At 50.9% G+C, this 21,981-nt stretch overlaps 7 protein-coding genes across 7 annotated transcripts, besides 1 other annotated feature; 3 read left to right on the forward strand and 4 right to left on the reverse strand.

Annotated features, from left to right (window-relative positions):
* Positions 1-21,981: part of a sequence feature (contig 1.129 1..627835(1)) that runs on past both edges of the window.
* ANIA_07554 (oxidative DNA demethylase) lies at positions 6,021-8,229 on the reverse strand. The gene is made up of 2 exons (XM_675731.2): positions 8,049-8,229; positions 6,021-8,001 (listed from the first exon to the last, which is right to left on the reverse strand). Exons 1-2 carry the CDS (start codon positions 8,210-8,212, stop codon positions 6,174-6,176), a joined length of 1,992 nt encoding a protein of 663 aa, XP_680823.1. The 5' UTR covers positions 8,213-8,229; the 3' UTR covers positions 6,021-6,173.
* Positions 8,688-9,546, forward strand: ANIA_07555 (uncharacterized protein; the record flags this gene model as incomplete). Its single annotated transcript, XM_675732.1, has 2 exons — positions 8,688-9,383; positions 9,538-9,546. 2 exons carry the CDS (start codon positions 8,688-8,690, stop codon positions 9,544-9,546), a joined length of 705 nt encoding a protein of 234 aa, XP_680824.1.
* Positions 9,715-10,912, reverse strand: ANIA_07556 (uncharacterized protein; the record flags this gene model as incomplete). Its single annotated transcript, XM_675733.1, has 2 exons — positions 9,715-10,338; positions 10,433-10,912. The coding sequence occupies 2 exons, from the start codon at positions 10,910-10,912 to the stop codon at positions 9,715-9,717; spliced, it is 1,104 nt and encodes a 367-aa protein (XP_680825.1).
* Positions 11,439-13,725, reverse strand: ANIA_07557 (sodium:solute symporter family protein; the record flags this gene model as incomplete). Its single annotated transcript, XM_675734.1, has 4 exons — positions 11,439-11,443; positions 11,554-13,089; positions 13,141-13,402; positions 13,450-13,725. The coding sequence occupies 4 exons, from the start codon at positions 13,723-13,725 to the stop codon at positions 11,439-11,441; spliced, it is 2,079 nt and encodes a 692-aa protein (XP_680826.1).
* Positions 16,682-17,357, forward strand: ANIA_07558 (uncharacterized protein; the record flags this gene model as incomplete). Its single annotated transcript, XM_675735.2, has 1 exon — positions 16,682-17,357. The coding sequence occupies one exon, from the start codon at positions 16,682-16,684 to the stop codon at positions 17,273-17,275; it is 594 nt and encodes a 197-aa protein (XP_680827.1). The 3' UTR covers positions 17,276-17,357.
* Positions 17,415-18,902, reverse strand: ANIA_07559 (transcription initiation factor TFIID subunit 7 family protein; the record flags this gene model as incomplete). The annotated part of the gene is made up of 1 exon (XM_675736.1): positions 17,415-18,902. The coding sequence occupies one exon, from the start codon at positions 18,900-18,902 to the stop codon at positions 17,415-17,417; it is 1,488 nt and encodes a 495-aa protein (XP_680828.1).
* On the forward strand, positions 20,387-21,966 carry ANIA_07560 (pH-signaling protein PalC; the record flags this gene model as incomplete). The annotated part of the gene is made up of 2 exons (XM_675737.1): positions 20,387-21,652; positions 21,709-21,966. The coding sequence occupies 2 exons, from the start codon at positions 20,387-20,389 to the stop codon at positions 21,964-21,966; spliced, it is 1,524 nt and encodes a 507-aa protein (XP_680829.1).

A 21,981-nucleotide genomic window follows, 5' to 3' on the forward strand; every position in this document is an offset into this window, starting at 1 on the left:
TTTGCATGCCAGGATCAATTGCAGAGCATGAAGATGGAAGGTTGGATCTGAAAGAAAATCCTGGAGCGAAATCCTGAAGCGTAATCCTGAAAGGAAAAACAGGGAGGGTGACGCATGTGCTCTTATCATCGGCATGTCTCACCAGGGGATCATCGACACCAATCTTAAAGTACTCCAAGGCGCACTCCAAGCACGGGAGTAGTCTGTAGAGGGATGGAGATCTCGATTCACGTGTCCACGATCGGCTCCAGGGGTTCAAGGGATGCGAACTGCCAAAGCGTGCCAAAGCGTGCCCAAGCGCTGAAACTTCAATGAGACCATCACCACTTTATCAGCCACGTAATCGGTTCACGTAGCATGGCCTCCTTGCAGTGATGCAATGCAGGTCGAACGAGTCTGCTGGAAGCAGACTCGTGTCTTTGACTCTCTGAAGAATGCGCCACCATCCGATGATTAGAAGCAGGGAGCACCATCCTGGGTGAAGTTCGTTTGGCGATTCTAGCATTGGGACCTGGCCATTTTGCGTGTTGCCATTTTGCATTTGCCAATTTGGCAAATATCAAAGAGTCAGGGAAGATCGGCACGCAAAGTTCAGAACCAGGCAACCCATTTCTTTGGCTTGGACACATGGCAGTGGTATCCATGGTGCGTGCGTGGAATGATCGCCGCTAAGCAGCTGTTCCCGTCGTATTGTTTGTCCGATGACGCTACAGGCTGCCGGGCTTGCTGGTTGTTGCTGGGTGTGAGCGAAGGGATGGCGGGAGCATGGACGGACAATGTTCCCTTGCTGTCTAGAGCCACGCACTGTCTTTATCCCCTCGCTCTCACTCGATGCAGTGCAAGAATGTCCCACATGCGGATCCTCTGATCCTAGATATACGGAGGAGTCTGTGCTTTGGCCCTTACTATCTGGGATTTGGACGAGCTCCAGTTTGCGACCAACGGCCGACTGCGTTCATCTCAGTCGTGACTCGCGCCGTCGATCGGTATAGCCGCCCGTGCTCGCCAGTATTCGTCAGTATTGTCTTTGTCTAGTTTTGCAGAGCAGACCGACTGTACGAGTCAGGAATCCCTGACTCGAGTTCATTCAAGTCAGATCAACAAAGAAGATGCAGGACTACGGGTTTGAAATCTAGTCTACAGGACAAAGACGGGCGATCCTAAACTTCATCAAATCTTCATCGTCGACTTTTGGAGAATGTCAGTAGACTGGATAATGCCACGAGAAGAATCGCCCAAGGTCAATTAAGCTTCTTGTGTGCTTCTGTCTGACCGCCAATGGCGAGAGGCTCTTGGACAAAAACACTGAGTATTCTGAGTAATCCAGCATAAGGGAGATAGCACATTTTCCCATCCTAACTCCGTCAGTGACCATCCACCATATGAGACCGAGACGCCACGGCGTGGGGGATGGTGACACAGTTGCAGCATGGCAAACCCAGTCGAGCCGAACAATCGTGATTGATACTGACTTGCATCCAGATCCAACCATGCAATCGAGCATCCATAGTCGCGCCGATCAACCAGGTTTCCCCGTCACCTTTCGCGTGTTTGCCTGCTGGCAGCGGCCCCAATTTTGAGCCACGTCCACGGCCGAATGCCCAAAGGCCGGTTATTTTTGGCAGGATCAGATCATCCATGGCCGTCAGGCGCCCGGAGAATGCCATACTCTACGAAGAACTTCTGATCTCCAGCCCTCCGTTCGGAGGACAGTGACGGATTTCGGATACGGAGGTATCGCCGTCTATTCAACATAACACCAACGGAGTTCGGAGACGATCGCTTGGGAGCACCAGTTCAGTGTAGATGTTTGCAATCCACCGAGGGTACTGCGCAAGTACACGCCTCGCCCCCCGCCTGTGTACCGCGAGCGGTCCATTTGCTAAAGCCACCAGCCTCGCAGCGTTCATTTCAGCATCCCTTCCGACCCGCCGTTCCAGGGGAATTTCGACGAACGGACGCAGCGAATCGAGCCGTTTCTTGTCCGGGTTTCCCTGGCCGCGTGGTACAGAGTACGGTGCAACGACTCAACGAGGCCCGGGGGTTGGTGGGACAGAGTACGGACTCTGGCACTGACAGTGCAGTGACACAGCCGCAGCCTGAGTCCTGCCTGCAGGGTACATGATGCATACGCCATACTCTGTGCACGCCGGAGTCGGCCGGCCACATGCGCTGCTGCAGTGGTCGTGGTGTCACTGTGGATGTCTAGAAGGTCATCGAACCTCGTCTCCTCTATTCGGAGAGGTAGTACATGTACTTGAGTATTTTGAAAAATGGCGAGAAACGTCTGGGAGTTAGAGCGGAATGAGGTACAGAGCAAAAAGTCTGTCTTGCATCGCTGAACAACCTTCCCCGACATACTCCGTATACGCAGACATATTGATGAGAAAAAAGGCGGGGATGCCGTTGGCAGTCGCGACTTGCCAGTGACAGCCTGACAAGGGTCGTGGCGGGGGGGTACCTTGTCATTGACTTAATTCCCTGAGGGTGTAGACAAGGCCCCGACGGTATAGACAAGGGTTCTCACATTCACTATCACAATCCAATCACAATCACATCTGCTTATCGAGAGCATGCAGTTTGCCTTCCTGAGGGAGTTTAGTCCGAAGCAGTCACTCATTAGTCAGTCAGTCTATGCTTCTGCGCCGTAGGTAGATCAGCCGGACGAGTTAACTTCTACTTTTTGTCCTATTTCTCCACACCATTATTATTATTGTATCAACACCAAGAGGATGATCGGCTTTGTGGCGCAAGATATGTGCGTTTGGTTATCACGTACTGTGCACAGCCCGCTGCATTGCTCTACTGAAATAGTACTGCCTAGAAACTAGACCTTGACCTAGACTAGGGCGGTTACAGTCACACAGCAATAGTCCTAAGCCACCGGTCAATCGTCAGCTGGCTAGGATTGCAATGCTCTGCTTGCCAGCTCCGTGGAGATGAATGGATGGACGAGCTGGGATATCTTTGAGGCTGGTTGCGTTAGATAGCAAGAAGCCCGCAGATATCGTCAATTATGAGGATAATGAGGAAGCTAAGTTGTTACTGTCAGCTTCTTTCTCTATCATTACATAATTATGTACAAAATGCCGCTTAAAGCGACTTGAAATATCACGCCGATTTGCTTCTCTTTACTGCCCGCTATATACATGATCTACACCGTGTCGATGGCACAGACTACTTGAATATAGTTTAGATAGATAGATAATTTTAAACACTATCATGGAAGATTTATGTAATAACCACTCTACTCTTGACTGATAACAGTAGGCTAGTCTCAGAGTCCCTTGATGACTTAACCTGACTTACGCTACACTAGTTATTTGTCATCCATCTATGCTAGCCAGCGAGATAGCCACTTGTAGCACATAGGACTAGGGTTAGGCCATTTCCAATATCCTCTTGGCTCAGATAGTCTAGTCTCACATTACTGTAGCTCAAGAAGTGATATGGGTTTGGTATTTGGCGGGATCTATATTTGTACGTAGTAAAGCTCCATATAATGATTGGTCTGTCCTGTAAGCCTACTCGGACTCGGAGAATATGCTCAACAGTACGAGCACGCATCGATGGGCGAATACGTAGCTAGTCTTTAGAATATTTCTTTATCTTATTCTCTTTTACATAACTACCTGTTGCTTTTCCGTTATCTGCTCTTGTTCGTGTATATTTTCCTATAGCTAACTTCGTGTAGATTTGTCATCTTGGAACAAGATATATTGTATTGGTCCTCACCGACGCCGAGACTGAAGTTGAACACCATCCGACCCCTTAAATTCGCCTTTCGACATGCCAGATAGAGTTTTCAGCGAGGGTTGATCGCAAAGGCAGCCCTGTAGGAGGTTCATTCACATGTTCGACCCGGGGATGGAGTTGGTGACTGAGTTGAGAACCCTTGCAGTATCCATACTTCAGGCCTGGAAAAGAAAGTGCTCTATTCGATAGAGGCTTTGTCTTTTCTTCCCAGCTGAAGCGCTATGCAGTATAAGCAACGTTTGGCTGAATTAGCAGCAGTATGAGCGGTTGCGGAGCGACTGCGCAGCTGAGATACTGCGGAGACGATGGCTAGATTAATTGGTGAGCACTAACCATCCAGGGTTTCAGGTACGCGGCCGTTGTGCATGGAATTTAGCGCTTGTTCCTTTTCAGTATGACGTGAGAAAGTGGAAAGAGACATGGAATGGCCATATGTACTCCGTACTCTCTGTTTATGTGATCATTCGCTTAGCCATATCAGAGACTGATAGTGTATGGCTGATATTGTATGGTTCCAGCAAGGTACGGAGGCACCCTGACCACAGCTATGACATTCTTATCCTTGCAAGTCACAAATTCAGAGATTACATAGCCAGGGCTTGTTCACAGCTGAAAGAGTGAACGACCAGGAATCTATCGAAGACAAACCTGTCGGGCCCTGAATACTCTGCCATATAGCCTGATATCAAACAGGGCGTCCTGCGCAAGACATGAACGAACGTTTTCTCACATGCAACAGGTTGAATATATTCCTACAAGGGAATTTACGAAGGACGAATTGACAAAGCCTGCTGTCGATCCTACACCACATGCATTGGCGATGACTGCCGCGGTACAAAGCTGAGTTGAATCCGGCACACCCCTACTCTGCCAGCCCTATTTTCCGGTTCCACACCTTACGATGCTAATCTCAGGGCCTACATGGCAATGATTGAGAGCTAGTACCCAAGCGTCGTCGAGGAGCTGATGGTAAGCTCCATACTTCCAACCGAATGGGCGAGGTTGACATATGATCAGTCCTCGGCCGCATCGAGATCAGTACCTGCTCTTGCTTCCTTTGCGTTCTAGCTAGGTTGATATTCAGGAGCATGCGTGCATGCTTGGCTTTTGATACCTTTGACGTATTATTCGAGAGATCCTGGCCAGTTCAGGACAGGGAAGGCTATATATCACAAATCTAATAGGAATATAAAAGCCGTTACCTCTGGAAGTACTTGACCTTGTTTGCTGTACTGGGTATAGAAGTACGTATATTATCATGATAGGTCAAAGAAACAATCCAGCAACAGTCCTAGATGACCCGATAATGTTCAGCCATTATCCACTCTGAAGGAATGGGAATATAGGCTTCTGTTAGTCGTTAGTCCAGGCTGTCCAGTACCTACCCCGTAAGTCCTAACCCAGAATGCAGCCCGACTGCAGCGCCGACCAACGACTGTATCCGCCTGTCCAATGCAAGCGCCGCCACAGCCAAGCTACTACCGGTCCGAGGCGTCTATATTTCCACGCAAGCCTAACAGGGCTTTCATCACAGACTGCAACGCTAGTCTAGACAAGCGTCCCAGTGTCATTGGCTAGCCTCAGGGCGCTGCACGCGCCACGTGTGTGGCTTGACAGGGATCTGGATCCTGATGGCGCATCCGATGTTTCAGATTCGTTGACTTCAGCGAATACAATCCCATACGTACCTGTACTGTAACCTTAGGGTAGCTTTGAATTAGAGTGCTCTTCGGAACGGAAGAAGCTTTCATAGGCCGCCCGTTGCTTACGCCGTACGGTGACCGATACAGAGAAAAGTACCCAGTAAGCGAAATTAACAAGAGTAGGAGCCGGCGTCTGAATTCCGTCGGACTTAGTATTTGGATATGATGTCCGAGCTCGGTACTGAAGCTCGGTGTTGTCGCTCGGGTTCGGATTTGCTATTCGGAGTTAATTGCTTTCGCTTCAGGTTCTATCAGGTTCTATCCAAGTAGGTAGGAGAGGTACCTGGATAGGCACACGGATAGAAACATGGGGTATTTTATTTGCCTGGTAGCGAGGGCTGTACTGCGTGATTTACACACCGGTACGACGCGGGAGAGTAGGGTTTTGGCTGGATTAGCCCGGCTAGACTGGACCCGTGGCTGTATGCGAGAACTGTAGCAGTAGGCTTGGCTGGCATGTGTTAAATTAGAGAGCGCTCGTGGTGGCTGTGGTGGTGATGGTGATGGATAAGATTAGAGACATCTAAAGGGCAAAGTATGCATTTAAGCCATTAATTCATTGACCGCAGATAACTGCAGATACCTAGGGACGCCTGATTGATACCTATCGTGTTTTGGTATGATTGCTTTTTGTTCCTGATGTTGGTCTATGTGATGCTGGTTTGGATAGGTAGATGGCTGTATAGATAACTGTATATGAAGATACCATGGATTTTACTCCTCATCCTCATCCATATCTTCGTCCTCGACCTCGTCGTCTTCATCCCCATCGTCTCCCTCACCCTCCTCACCCTCCTCATCGTCATCGTCTTCATTGAATTCAACACCCATCTCACCTGTGATATCCCACCGATCCCCTTTCGCCGCAGCACTAACATACTTGACAAACCTCAGGGTCCCGCTGTCCCGCAGCACAATGCTAAGCCGGTTCCAGCCTGCTGCTGTGCTGAATAGGATTCCATCATCTTCGTCGTCCGCGGCGGATTGGTAAATGGCCGGGTCGGCGGCACCGGACTTCTCCTCTTCGTCGTCGCCGGCCATGTAGATCTCGTAGCCGCCGACGGAGATTTCGTGGTCGTCCTGGTCAGACTTGGATTCGGACTTCTTGTTGCTGGCCTTCTTGGAAGAGCTTGCTTCGGAGGTACCATTTGCATCCCCAGACGCTTCTTCTTCCTCTTCTGGGTCTTCCTTTTCCCAGCCCGGAGTTGGAGTTAGACAAAGGGTGAACTCCAGGCGGGGCTCTTCGCCAACGTAGCTGTTGGCTAGGGTGTAGTCCTTGCCTCGGCGGAAGCGGCGCGCAAGGAGGTTGTAGCTGGTAATACGATCTGAGCCTGTGATAAGCGAAAGCCACTTCCGGAATGGCTTGGAGGGGAAGAGGTCATTCAGAAGTTCTTGAAGTGGTGTTTTTGAGTGACCGGCTTCCGCGGAGGGCTCCTGGTAGAGGTAGCGGTGTTTGTGGGGTGGTCGGGCAACGGTCCAGTCTGTTGAGGCCTGGATTTCATCAGACGAGGCGGGAAGTTCTTTCTTCTCCTGCTCTTCGATATATGAGCGGACCTTTGCGGCAAACTTCTTCGAAAGGAAGTGCTCAAGGTTCAGGGAGGAGTCGTTGAGGAAGGCGTCTGACATTTCCTCTGCGATGTCGGGGGTGAGATATGAAGGGGCGATGTATTGAACAAGGAAGTTCAAGTCCGACTCGGTGAAGACTGCACCGGGTTCCTCCTCAGCTTTGGCCTTGCCCTTGCCTTTGGGGTCCTCCTTGGCTTCTTCCGCTTCGTCCTCGCAGATAACAGTCTTTGGCTGGGGCAGGTCGTAGATGTCCGCGCGGCCTTGAAGCTGGGAGAGACTACTACGCTCGGCGAGCTTCTCCTCCAGCCCTTCTTCGTATCCATCTTCGCCTTCCTGGGGAATATGGAACCAACCGCTGATGGCCATTCGAACGCGCTTCTTGGACTTGTCCTCATTTTCGGCCGGGTGATAGACCTCCTCGACATCGTGAAAGCTCTCACCGGGCTGAACAGTAAAAAAGCTCAACTGGTTGAAAGCGGGCGGAATGCTCAGAGAGAAGTCTGGGCTTGGGACCTTGACGTCTTCACCCTTGGCATCCTTCTTCGTTGTCGTAGGGTACAAGCGTAGAGCGCCGCCCCATTCCGCTTGCCATGGGGTGTCGGGGTCGGTCAGGTACAGAATATAACTGAGTCGCCTGCTTCCAATGACATCGTCGTGGCAGAGGAGATGGCATCCCTCGTTGTAAACGTTGATGGCCATGTCCGTCTTCTGCCCACTCAGCTTGCCCGAGCCTGTGACCGAAGACAAGAACTCACGGAACCGCGCGGAGTACAGAGAATCGCGAAGTTTAAGGATAGAGGGTAGCCGCGACAATGACCCGTCGTCCAATCCATCCAAGTTCGCGAGGTCTCCCGATTGGAAGATTTTGTAGATATCCGTTTCCTTCTCAGTGAAATGCAGATGCGCCTGGATTTCGTCGCGCACGGCGCGCAGGAGGGAGTCTTCGATCAGAGGGTGAATGACGCCGTGCAAGTAACTGAACAATCAGCGTTGGGGCGCATCGAAGCAATTGGTTTAACGTACGGCCCAGATTCAGCATATAACTTGGTATAGTTCTCTTGTACGGACGGCTCGAAGAGACCGTCGCGGAAGCGCAATGCGACTTCCTCGCTGGAAAGCGCTCGCTTTTTGGTGTCAGGCTGGCCATTGCCATCCACGGACTCTCTGCTGTTGGTCTTGCGCTTCATTTTTGGCCTCTAGAAAGTGACCGACTTGATGAGGGTGAGTTTCAAAAATTTTTGTGCTGTTAATTGCCGGCGGTCACGTGAAAAAGATCAGGCCATGCTCAGGCTACTGTCAGTCGGTGTGGCTAAGGCATTGGAGGGTCCAGTCAAAAGCTTTGCGATCATAGAATAGATATAATAGCAACTATTTGACATTTTTATCTTGTAGTTGATAGTTAAATCATGTCTGCCCGAGGAGAGCGTGTCAAATCCTTGCGGAGAAATACCGCGTTCGCGCCATTTATCGTGAATGTCGGGAGTCCCGATAAGCACTCAAGCACGCCTCCATCCAGCCACCATCTTCACAATACTGCCTAGCGACCCTTTCACTCTTCTGGGGCTTGTTTGGCATGATACTATGGTCTAGACGATTTTCATACTCAAGTACATGTATATGGAAAGAGATATTATACCTATCTGTCGCATATCAAACACCACGATGGACCAACGTCATAGCATCAGCCCAGTCAACACCACCGCGGTGCCCGAATCAGCTATCAACAGACCCAGCTCAGACTCCACAGGCCCGACAGCATCGCAGCAGGATCACGCGGACCAGGTTAATGAGACTCAGCGTCCAGGAACACCTCCTCGCCCGCCATATTCGCCTGTAACGCCCGTGTTCGCCCATCTCGCGCCGGTCCAGGACCCCTCTACGAACGGGATGACACAACCCATAGTTCCGCCAACAACATCGCCCTCGCCTACATCACAAGTTCCTCCAACTCCTCCGAACCCGTCATCTCTACCTCCACGGGCACCGCCCACATTCGCCCCCGAGCCACCACCGCCGGTTCCAATCTCCGAAAGCGACAACCCCGATGCAATTGCCCTGCGCTCAGCGATCTCCATTCTGCAGCTTCAAAAGCAACAGAGTCTACGGGATATTCAGACGTTGGAGAGGATGAAAGAAGCGGCGGCCAAGGATCCGGAGAGATTTGCCCGTGAACTTATTGATGGGAAACTGGCGAGGAAAGAGCAGGGTGGATTTATCGATTTCAACCATGAAGAAGAGGATCGTGATGGAGATACGGAGACCGCGGAAGGTGGATCCCGAATATCTTCAGAGCTGGGAACACTGCCTGCAGCTCAGAATATCGTCCGCATGCCGGCAATCAACTGGGCGAAGTACCAGGTAGTTGGGGAGAGCCTTGATAAGATGCATGAGGAACAGCTTCGCCGTCCTTCTCTTGGTGAGCCGAGACGGGATGAAGCGCCGGTGCCGGCATCGGCAACGCCAGCGCCAGCGCCGTTGCATTTGCTGGCGTCGCCGTATCAACCGCTGGTAGATAAACTAGAGAATTCGACGAAAGCGAAAGGGAGCAACAAGGGCAAGAAGTCATGAGACTGTTATTGGTTTCTGATAGTAATATATGATACCTAACAGTCCTGCTGAAAAACATAATCATAACGCCATTATGAGGGTTTGGCCAAGCCCAGAACAGACACCAAGGTGAAAGCAACCGTCACCACTGGTCCGAGATACTGAAATACTTCTGAAACTCTTGCATGGTGCGTGAAGGAACGATGGACGCCTCTTCATAGCACACAGCTACCTGAAGTCTCCCAGTCGATCTAAAGACCTTCATCCACTGTTTATCCTTCTCGTCGAGAATATAGGGGCGCCCACGATAGCTGAATCCGATCAGGTTGTTATCCTGCCCATATGAGGACGCCTCACTCGGCAACGATATCTCAGGACTTGCTACAGAATTCGCTCCAAAGTCACCAACCCCAACCCCGTTCTCAATGCCATCATAAAGAAGCTTAAACACAGGGGCTTTAACAGCTCTGTTCATAGTCCACTCGCTCTTTGGCCGCAGCTGTAACACCTGCCTTCGAAGGTCATCCCGCTGCTTGAAAAGCGCCTTCTTCCTCTCCTTATCAACTTCATTCGCCCTGTGTGTTCTTATCCACGTCTGCGTGGACGCCGAAGACGGCGCACATTGCAGCAAGATGTTATTAATAGCCTCGTTTGAGAGAGGAGCGTAGCGCTCTGTTTCGTGTTCCGGTATGAACTGCGGTTGCGGTTCCGGCTGTGGCTCTGAATGCTGCTGCGGGTGTACGCTATCGCCTCTCACTATAGCAGTCTATTCAACCATTGTTAGTACCTGTCACGTCGTGAGAATTACAGCACTTTGAAGCACCACCCTTCAAAACTGATAAGACAATTGGAGAACCCACATAATGGCCGTGCTCGCTGTCACAGAGACAATCACCCTCATCTAGCAACACAGACTCCTGTACGAGAATCTCACCATTATCATTATCGTCATAGTTGGCATCATCGTAACACTCGTCGTCATAATCCTCTTCACACACTGTCCGGTCAGGGCTGGGACTGAGGCCGCAGTTGCAGCTAGAAATTCTATCAGGGTTAAACGGGTCACCAAGTTCCTTTTCCTTGCAGGCTCGGTATCCCTCTAATCTCTCCCGAAACCGCTGGGAATAGGTCTTGTCGTTGGACCCGTCCTCGAATGTGGTGAGTAAGTTCCGCTTTGCGGTGGGCTGAGAGCCGTAGTCATGCGCTGGTGACAAGGAAGATGGTGAGCACGAGGGTGAGGGGGATGCTGACAGTGCAAAGGGACGCTTTAGGGCTGGACGGTGTTGGGATTGCGCGAAGAATGGGGTGATTTGAGCTTGACGTTGGCCGTGGAGCATCATCGTGGTATCCATGGGTATTTATCTGTCTTTGTCCTTGGAGTTTTGCGCTGCCCTTGTACACCATCAGGATTGACTTGCCTTGCCCTTGGTAAGCCGGCTTTGCTATAGCTAGAGATCCTGATTTGGTGATATGTTAGGATATGGTGGGATAGAACGGGCACTACTACAACTGATGGTCAAACTCAGAAATAGAAGACAACAAGTGCATTGAATGGGGTAAGAGAAAAGAAATCAGGATGTATGTAATTGGGAAGGTAAAGAGAGTCACAACTGTGTTTGTGCCTTCTCGGCGTGGTTAGGTTCCTGCATAGGGTTGAGCAGTTTGAATATACACTCCTTATGAGAGAATGTATGTCTCAGTAGTTGGCTGGTGAAGGGTACTCGCATGAATCTGATTAAAAGGCTGTGAGTTGTGCAGATAGACGTGCACATGGCTGGAGGCATTATAATGATTCTTTAATTAAAGATGTTCAAGCATAAGTCCTAAATCTATTTAGATACAATGTATTCGCTAGACGCTTGCAGTTCATTCTATACACGTATATACCCATCTATCAACCTCTATGTGAGGATTTCATCTCAAGAGTCTATAGTCTTTGAACTCCTCTTCGCCACAAACTCCTTCGTGGACTTCCACATACCTCGAGCGCCCTTGTCGATCTCATACCGTCCATCGTATAGCGGATAGATGACAACAGCAGAGAACGCAAAAAATTGCCAGACAATAGCCACGGATACCCAACCTGAGAAGAACGACTTGCTGAAGATGTAATTCCGGTACAGCGGCATCGGCCAGAGGATGAAGGTTACCAGGACGATGACTACAAAGATGACCCAGGCTATCTTCATCCAGCGGTACAGTTCTCTTAATGTCTTTTCATCGAAGGGGTGGCGAATGTCGTCTAGGCTTGATTCGGAGACGGGAGTTGAATTTGCTCTTGATGCGGGATTGGGCTTCTCAAGGGCGGCTGCGTGTTCGGGATCCGCAGTTGCGGTTGTGGCTGCGGCTGCGTCCGAGGTGTCGCGCTTGGGGGTATTGGTACCGGATTTTTCTTTCACTTCTGACTCAATGACTGTGGCTTTTGATTTGTCGGCGCTGTGGAGTTGGGCTTCCGCAGCGAGTTCGATGCGGAGGAAGATCCGCCAGTCGAATTTGTAGGGTTTGTAGAGAGAAATCACAACTGAGTAGATAGCAGGGGAGAAAAAAGACCCAATAGCTCCGTAGAGTGCAGGTAGGGGGTTCCCTGTTGTTATCATGTTCACTTCGCCGTACAGAGCATGCGCGGTACCCAGCCAGATTGCGAGTCCTGTGAAAAACCCCAAGACAGGCGCGAGAATTGCGGCCAGTTTTGTCTGGCCGCTCCAGAAAAGAGTCAGGCCGAGAGGAATGATTCCAGGACAGGAAAGGACGGGTCTGAAGTAACCAAGCCAGGTCATGTTGGCGCCGCCATAATTCAGTGCAATTGAGATGCCGGTAATGAAGACTGCATGAATGACCACGGTGACGTGGCTTGCTCTGAGCAGCTTCCTGTCTGTTGCTTTGGGATTGAAATATGTCTTGTAGATGTCGAACGAGAGGATACTGCTGACCGCAATCATGGAAGACGATACAGTGCTAGTCAAAGCCATGAAAAGAAGCACGAAAAACGCGACAATGCCAGAGTCACCGATGAGAGCTTTAACAAGAAATGGCATCACCAGACCTGTTGAGACCTCTGTCTCAGTGATGTCGGCGGGATATGTCGGGAATATGGGTGTGAGATGAAGTGCTCTGGCGGATAGTCCAAGAACTGTCCCTAGACCCCATGGGATACCAAAGACGGCGATCGCGGCGAGGTTATATGCTGGTACAGTTGAGTTGACCTCGCTGGCAAAGGACTTTTGCCAGAAGGCAGTATCCATGACGACCAGGGCCAGGTTCCCAAATTTCAGAACCAACCCCCAGATGATTGCTCCCTTTGACTTCATGGTGAGTAATGACCCCTCGTAGTTGTCCGGGATATAGTTTTCGCTTGCTGTGGCCATCACCTTATCATAGAGACCGCCCAGTCCGCCAATATGTTCATTCGTCAAAACAGACAAGGTAGAATATATAATGAGAATAAGGGCGACAGCCGTGTGCAGGAAGTCTGTCAGAAAGGTGGCTTTGAGACCTCCAACAGCAGTATACAAGACCACTAGAAGCTTGATCAGTTTCGTCGTTTCCGACTTATCCCAGGGCTACTCACCTCCCAAGGGAATCAGAATGGTGGCTGCAACAAAGTGCATGCCAGAAACTCCAGATACCAGTTGAGATCCTGTTAAAATCATAGAAGCACAGCCAAAGACGTTGTTGACCAAGTTCAAGAAGATGAAGACCAAATGTCCAATTGTGCCATATCTCATTTTTATGATCTCCAATGAAGTATGAGCATACGGCACTCGAATCTTGGCCATGACTCCGAGAGCAGCCATGAGCGCAATCTGGAAGCAGAGACCTGATCCCCACCACTGTTTTTGTCAGCCTGCTCGACTACATGTATAAGCAAGAGACGTACCAAAGGCACAGCCAATCCATCTCTATAGCACATGGCGGCGCATAAAACTGTCTCATTGATCCACATCCACGACGAAAATACCGCTGAGGCTGTCAGTCCTGTTCCAACAGATCTGTTCGCGACCATAAACATCTCCGAAGTTGCTGAATCCTCGGATAGATAGGCCTTCTGCACTTTGATGGCAATAAGAATCACCCCGCAGAAGAGGACGCCGAGGCCAATAAGCAGGCCATACGCCGTTCCCTGAGGGATTAGGTCAGTTCCGACTGAAGACATGGCGTCCCGAGATATCAGTCAGAAAGCCCAGAAAATGGTTGAGCTTCTGCAGACTTTGACAGGATTTTCTGGGCCGCAGAGGATACTCGACATTTATATCGAGTGAAAGCCATGGAATCCGATTCAGTTTTTGCACCTCTGATTCAACTCCAACAGCCATTTCTGGTTTGGGCAGCTGTCACGCAGTGTGAGATCGATATCGCGTTATGCAAGACCCGGCCGAGAAACCTGTAGGCTTTTGGAGAATCAGGGATAGCTCGAGGTTCATCCGCCGGGTTATTTGCTGCAGTGGGTACGTGAGTGCCCATGTTATTTGAGATTGGACGTAAAACGAGGTGCGTCGAGGTGAGCAATGGAGGGAAGGAATTGCGTGCCAGGAGAATACTATGGCGAATACACCAATCAGCAGCCCGGTAATGACCCTCGTGATAGAAGCTTGAAAAGATAAATAGAGTGAACTCCCACTGTACCGCCTGTGAAGAGAAGAACAGATTCAAAACTAGAACTCTCCTGATGCGTATAGGGCGAAGTTTCTGCGTAGTCGTGGTTAGTAAAGCTTTACGGCCTCTGCGACGTAGGGAGAAGCGAGCTTACCGACTGCTCAGTAGCGAGATCCAGAGCCAAGCTCAGTGCACCAGACACAAGCATAACCAAGACGACTACGCCTGGACGCCGAAAGCTTCACTTGTCAGGAGATCTTCAGGGCTTGGCCCGGTAATTGCTATATTGGGAATCCATAATCTCACCAAGTAATGAGATGTCGTGGTTAGATCAAGTATGGACCAGCGATCTGGTAGGTAGTAGGTAAATGGGAAAGAAACAATAAAGAAATAGAGGAGCGAGTGAGTTGGCAGAATGTATGGTGTCTGGCATCACCTGATTGCTACCTATATAATAACGCCTCACCCCCCAAAACAGCGTTCCAACATTATTCTTCTAATCGCTTAGATCCTCTAACATGAGCAATGGTCATATCACGAAAATACACAGGAGCCATGTTTACATATACAAGAACACCTGAAAGACACGCCTTCTCATCCAGCAGCAGGGCTTCCGAATTGTCAGGCTCACCTCGTTAGCCAGTCCAGCTAATACTGGAGACTCGATTGCATGAGCCTCACGCTAAGCCATTCGCAGAGTGGTAACGGAATGCTGGAGATGGATTTATTGCGCATTAAAAATCAGCCTAAGCTTAGAATTATGTGCATCGCGCCAGGTATAAGGCTAGTACTTCACTCAGCTCTGGCGCCAGCACTGGACAAAAAAGGCAGACTTCGTTATCCTGGGCCTTTGACCATCGGAATTGGAGGCCAATGCCTCCTCGCAATTTCACAATCAAGATGTCGTTAAACTCAATCGAGGGAGCCTTGCAGTCTGCCACGTGCCAACACCAGCAGAGGTACCGAAGATGTGTCAGTCTAATTCTGGCATACATGAACAACACAATAAAAGCCATAAAGCACCGTACCAAACTATACTTCTCCCGACGGCACAGATATGACGAGCTCTGCTTTCCTGAGCTCGCAAAAAGCTGTACTCTAGCAACATGCTGTACTTACGGCTACGCCTATCCGCCTTCTCTCCTCTAACCAAGAACTAACGGCACGCATTTCTCTTCTCTCTTCTTCCACGGAGTTCTCAAGCCCATACAGCCACAGAGTTGCCAAATCAACTCCTTTACCCTGGGATGGTATGACGTACTAGCACCGGCCTTTCTAGGGTTATGGCGACACATCTAAGCGGACAGCACTCGAGGCCTAAAAACCAATGACCGCTGAGATCATCAGGTTACTAGGTCGCCAAAGAGTCAAAAAATTGACACCGACGCCAAAATATGCTGATATGACTTGTCATACTGTTTTGTTGGGAGGAACAGGCTGTCAGCCTGCTTTCTCGATAAGCAAACTACTCAAGGCGTTCCTTTGCGACCTCACATATTTACTCCAAATCAGGAGAGAACTTTCTTCAGGATGTGAAAGTTCTAAAGAGGCATTTCTGGGTTATGAACGGTTTGGTGACCTTGTATTCTTTGTCCAGCCTAATGCTGGTGGTATTCTTGATCAGCATGTGAGTTGGCCTTTCGACAGATATAATCCCTTCAAGTCTTGACGGCTAACTATAGTCCTACCCATTCTTCACCCTCTTCAACTCAGAAGATCACTATGGATAGGGTACGTCAGGCCAGTAGGCGCCGTTGAAGCATGGCTCCTTCAAAATAAGGAAGGTCCTGAGCCTATATGTCACCGAGACGGTAAGCAACTAACCTGACGCTCCATGTCCTTTCCATCACAATCGAATATCAACGATATGTGGGAATATTAGATACATCAGACATTATGTGTCGGCCATACCTGAGCACCTCAATGGTATAGCGAGCAGGAAGTGCTCCACGCGAATCTTGGACCAGTCCTCCCAATGCCCATCTTAGTGATCTCTCGCAGCAGAGTACTTCAATAACTGGGCGTGGAAGAACAGATGAAGCAGGCCACGAATGATTTTAGCTTTGGAGAGTGTATCACAGACAGACGGGTGCAGCTGGAGGCACTGGATGCAATCATCTACACTTTTAAGTAATTTATTGCGCGGCAGGCTGATGAGCATAGCCGGTACGTACTCAAATACGCGTCATTATGCAGATATGTGGATATAAATCCCTTAATCCTGATAACGCAACGCAGAAAAAGAAACTTGAAGCACCTGGAAATTATCACTTATTATGAAGCGATAACAACCAGTATGACTTCATGCCAGAAATCGGGGAAACCCCCAGGCCATGGCGCAGTGATCTTCGGATTCTAGACTGAGTATCTTGACGTCATGCCCTTATCAGCATATAAACCATCAGCAGCATAAAACATTGACTACCGTCAATCACTCCCTACCTACTGCCATAACAGCGAAGCTCAAGTCAAACTATTTATCTATTAAAAGGCTACATAACTCTAGACTCACCAAAATGTCTACAACAAACCAACCTCCTCAACCTCCCAAACAATCCAGCTATACACAACCCTCCAATCCCGTAACACAGAATCCGGCCGAGTCCCAACAAACCGAACAGCGCTCGCACACCTACGGCACAGCTCCAGCCACAATAACCCGGGGCACGTCCTCGAACCCTTCAAACCCTTCCAACGTCTCTTCCACCCGTACCAAGAAAGAACAGTCGGGCAAATCGTTACATGCCCACGGCGACGTTGACACGGAGTACGGCGTCGAACAGCAGCCGAGCGAAGGGGACATCGCGAACGCTGTGGAAGGGCGCTCGCGCCATAGAGCCCAGGCGGGTGCTCATGCGGGGCCCGTTGGGACGGCACAGGGACCGGGTATGCCGGCGAGGGGCGAGGGTGTGAGTAATCTGCAGGATCTGGATAGAAAGGCGGAGGAACACCAGAGGATTCTGGGGGATAAGGTTGGACGTTCGCCACCAATTGAGGGGGAGGAAGTGGAGAGGGAGAAGCTTCGGGAGAGAAAGTTGAGGCAGGATAGGAAGTTGCATACCAGCGATGCAGTCAGTGAGGCGACGGGGAAGCCGGTTGTTGGGAGGTAACGGCAATTGATGGTTTGTTTCGAGATTCAGTATACTGTACAGTTGTGATTATGGCTATTCCTGCATGAGCGAAGTTTCCACGCAAATCGTATTGGGTATCAAAAGTATTGCATAACAAAAGTACATGCGGTCCAGTAGTCTAGCTATCGGCGTCATCACCCTCGCCAATTGAGACCTTCTTGAGAGACACTTCCATTTTCAGATCGTGAATACGCTTGGCAAGCTTGCCCTTGAGGATTTGGTTGTTCATCGTTTCCCATTTGGCTGTCTCCGAGCGAATGAGAGCTTCCAATTCTGCAATCTCCTCACGCGATTGCTGGACCTGTCGTTGCTGCTCGAGTTGCTCTTCGTCGAGCTCCTCTGGCGATTCTTCATCATTCGAGGCGTCGCTTTCGTCTCCCGACGTATCTGCGCCTGTGTCATCTGGTGCTGGAGTCGAGGGCTTGGTGGCCACAGGAGTACCGGCCTGGTACACCCCGGGGGTAGCAGGTGTCTCAACAATGTCGGCCTCGAAGGTTTGCCCATCTGCTCCAGCTGCCAGAGCGGCCTCCATCTCTGCAGCAAGTGTGTCCTCGAGGTCTTCGAACATGCCGTCGACGTCATCCATGGCTTCTTCCACTTCGCCTTCGGCATCTTGCTCATCGTCGTACTCGTAGTCGTCATACTCTCCGCTTTGCACAAGACCCTCGGCACGATCGAGCGACGTCTTGTCTACAAGCTCGTAACGTGGAGGCCCTAGGGCGGCTTCATCCTGGGCGATCAAATCCTCAACCGCTTTCTCAACCTGCTCAATGGTCCTTGTGCTGATGCGGTCTCGGAAGCGGCGTTTCCTTACCCATCTAAGGGGAGGCGTCAGGCCATGGGGGTATTGCAATGTCTTGTCATCCAGACGTTGCACCTCAGCAGGAAGTGGATAATTCAGGGCGTCTGTTTCATTATTGATCTGTCCCAAGACGAGGAGCATCTGACATATATCGGCTGATTTGTACCACCCTCTGCGATCCCAACTTTTCATTCCTTCAATAATGCACGGTAGGTCAACCAAGGCCGCAGCATACTGTTTGTCGCGAATCTTCAGAACAGCTCGTCGGCCCTCACGGTTCAATGGTTTGAAAGAAAATTCAGATCGGTCGAATCGGCGTTCGTTGATCGCGCGTCGAAGATACTCGCAGTCTTCTCCCGGCAGCATACGCAAAATGAACTGTTCTTCAATGGCTGGGTCGATTTCCGTATCGGATGCCTCCGAGTCGTAGCCGACACCGGTAGGTCTGTTTGGTACAAGTCCTTTATTCTTGATTCTGATTGACTGGACGCCGGGTTTTTTGGATGGATTCAGCTTAAGTCGCTTTGGTCCGGTTGTTTCTGACGCGCCGCCAGCAGACGGCTCATTCGGAGCGGCCTCATCTGCTGGTCGCTTCTTCTTCTTAATTGTGATCTTCGGCTTCTTTGCCTTGTCTTGTGATTCATCGTCGGTCGGTTTCCGGGCGATCTTGAGCGTGAGTTTGCGTTGAGGCGCCGTCGGTGGAGGTTGATCTGAGGATGGAGCAGGCGCTGGTTGACTTTGGGACGGCTCGGCCTTCTTCTTGCCGAAGGTGAGCTTGATGGCCGGCCTTGGGGCGTCAGACATGTTTGACTTAAATGACTGTAAACGTAGTCAATCGTGGGTCATGTATGAGAAAGACGTGATGGTGAGGTGAGAGGTGTTGGAAGAGAAGTCGGGCAAGGCGGCCGAGGCCAAGAGGGAGCGCAGTCCCAGTCCGCTTTCTTCTTCACCTTAACATTCATCACCACCAACCACGGTGTCAGTTCTTCGCTCCTCCTAGTGACATAGTTAGAGACACCGGGTTGCTGTATAATCTCACTTATTGTTTTGCTGACTACGGGCTGCTGAGCCCTTCTTCACCATGTCTGGCGCGAACCTTCACAACGCTCTTCTCCGCCCACCGATAATCCAGATTCTACGCGCAGCAGGTTTCCATGCGACGCGTCCTTCAGTCCTCGACACTCTTGCGGACCTTACTGCCCGATATATAATGCTCCTCGCCTCCTCAACCGCGGATCATGCCGCAAACGCCCATCCACACGACCCGGTACCGGTGTTAGAAGACGTTTACCAGGCGCTACAGGACGCCGGTGCGTTGCGACCGCAGCTACGAGAATGGGAAGAATGGTGGGCAGGGGAGGAAGATATGCGAGGCTTGGAAAACTTCCTTTCGTGGTTTACAGGCCCTGCAAACCGCGAAATTCGACGTATAGCTGGATTCGTGCCCAGCGAAGGCGATGTGGTCGACGCCGACTCGCTTGAAAAGGAGGACTATCTTACGTCTTTGAAGAAGAAGCACAGCAAGACGGGGGAGGAGTCCCGATACGCCGGTACAGTCCTTGGGAAGAATGCTGAAGAGCATCCGGTAATCATCGAGGGTGGTGCTCCTACAATCCAGGAATGGAGCTTGCAGATGCGGTCGCGAGCACCGTATATGGCTGACAGCGATTCGTCTGGTGTTAGCAGCGCCCCAAGCAACCTTTCCGATACCGAAGGCATGGAGGTGTGATTGAATGGGCAGCGAGCTATCTCGTCCTGAGAAGCTCTTTCGAAACAAAAATGCAATACGGCTATGCATTACGAGAAGCGCAGGTCGATTTCTCCGTTGATCCCCAGGATTTGTTCGAGTATACCCCATTGTACGCAGATGCGTACAATCGGCGGGCTTCATAGTCCAAGCCGAGAACGTCCCAATACGACGAGCGAGCATTTCTCCCAACTCGAATATCTCGGCACGTATTCGGCGAATGGATTCAATAGAAGACTGAGGAAAGAGCGCGCATACTAGACCGGTAGCGTTGATCTACAGGGAGATAGAACTCGTGGGGGTGGAGGACTGGCAGTGATGATGAGCTAGTGTCAAGCTACTGAGGACCATCTAGAGGTACTGTATCATGTCTACAATGATAAAATCCATAAATGAGATTTTGTATTCAGCTCGTTTGGAAAGCGTACTTCTTGGCTGCGGCCTGGCGGTGACTTCAAGAACCAACTGCGTCCCCGTAACTGTCTGGAGTATAGTACGTCGGTTCCCCTCTACAACCACCCAAGACTACACATTCGTCACCATGGTCTACCCCTTTGAACTCCCGACAACTTCTCACCTCTCTTTTCAATCTGCCCTCTCATCTCACACACACCCATCCCTTCCGCAGTCCGCAACGACAGCCCGACATGCCCTCCGCCTCGCCCTCAAGGCCCACAACCGCCTACCCCGCGGTTTCCAGCGTGACTCCCACCTAACCTCCGTTCTCTCCGCAATTAACGACTATCTCCCATATGTCGTCGCGTTGGCCCAAGGGCTCAATAATGGGAAGCCAATTGATACTACGACGCCGTCGACTACAACACACCTCGAAGAAATCAGAGTAGCCCAACGCGCCGAGCTCGAGCCCGAATGGCGCGCGACTCTAGCTTCAAGCTCTCTACGCCGTCCTTCCACGAACCGCACTCGCGGAACGGGAGTCCAGTATGAGCTTGCCTTTATACTCACAACACTGGGCTATATCTTGTCCTCTCTCGCCCGGTCAGGTGTCACCCGTACACTATATGCGTCTACAACACCGAGCGCAGAGCAACGCACAGCAGCCGTCCAGACCGCAACCAAGCACCTCCTACAAGCGAGCACCATACATTCGTTCCTGTCTTCATCCCCATACTTCGCAACAGTCTCTGAAGCAGCTACATTGCCGGACCTGGCACCCGCAACGCAGGCGGCACTATCATCGCTGGCATTAGCAGAAGCAACACTCCTGACCGTGTTGAAAGATGACTCCTACGTTGTGGCTTGCATCCAAGCCCGCAACCCCAATGATAAAGACTGGATGGTGCGGGCACCAGAGATACCCAAAGTCCGTGCACACCTCTTTGCGCGGCTGTGTATTCGCGCCGCCGAGTATGCCGAACAAGCTGCCACAGGCCTGAGTTCTGTAGCGGCGGAGGGCCGGAAAGCAGGTGTTGACGAGGACGTTGCCAGGTATGCCCATGTTTTGGGCCTAGTTGCCCGCGCAAGAGCATGCCGGTTTTTCGGGGTAGATGCGGAGCTTGCGGGGAAGGTTGGTGAGGGTATCGCCTGGCTCCGCGCAGCGAAGGGCGCCTTGGGACTACGAAACACGGGCTCTGCATCTGCAGAAGAGGTTACGACGAAGAGCCGGGGCTTGTCAAAATTGAAGCTGGGTTTCCGGGAGAGACGTGAGGAGCGTAAACTAGAGAAGGGTGCGGGGGGTGAGCGCGTGGATAAGGGCGGATTAGGGCCTGGGGATAATGCAGGTCGAGAGGAAGAGGGGCGAGTACTCGAGATGTTGGAGACGAAGTGGGTAAGGGCTAATGATACAGTAAGCACAACTTCTCCATTCTATGTTTTCGTGAACTACCGACTTACAAAAGCCAGCTGAATACGCAATTAATCCCTTCGTCAGCGGACTATGTCGCCAACCTCCCCTCTGGCCGTGATGTCCTTCCACCTCAGCCTCCATATACCCCGCCTTCTCTAGATGAGGAGCGTCTGTTCCAGATGCGCGGCCCTCCTACGGAACTTGAACTTAATCCTGGAAGTGATGATGGGGACAGTGACTTTGAAAGCCAGGCTGCAGGTGACGCACATACACCTGGGGCGTTTCCAGGGCGGGCCGATAATGCTTACTATTGATATCCAAATTTGGTC

The sequence above is a fragment of the Aspergillus nidulans genome, chromosome IV, assembly GCF_000011425.1.
Source record: "Aspergillus nidulans FGSC A4 chromosome IV".
Taxonomy (NCBI): domain Eukaryota; kingdom Fungi; phylum Ascomycota; class Eurotiomycetes; order Eurotiales; family Aspergillaceae; genus Aspergillus; species Aspergillus nidulans.

Excerpts from the sequence above, each read along its gene's own strand:
- ANIA_07554 (XM_675731.2), bottom strand. The coding sequence starts at position 8,212 with ATGAAGCGCAAGACCAACAGCAGAGAGTCCGTGGATGGCAATGGCCAG. Across the intron at positions 8,002-8,048 it reads TTATATGCTGAATCTGGGCC|TTACTTGCACGGCGTCATTC; the intron begins GTACGTTAAACC and ends CTGATTGTTCAG.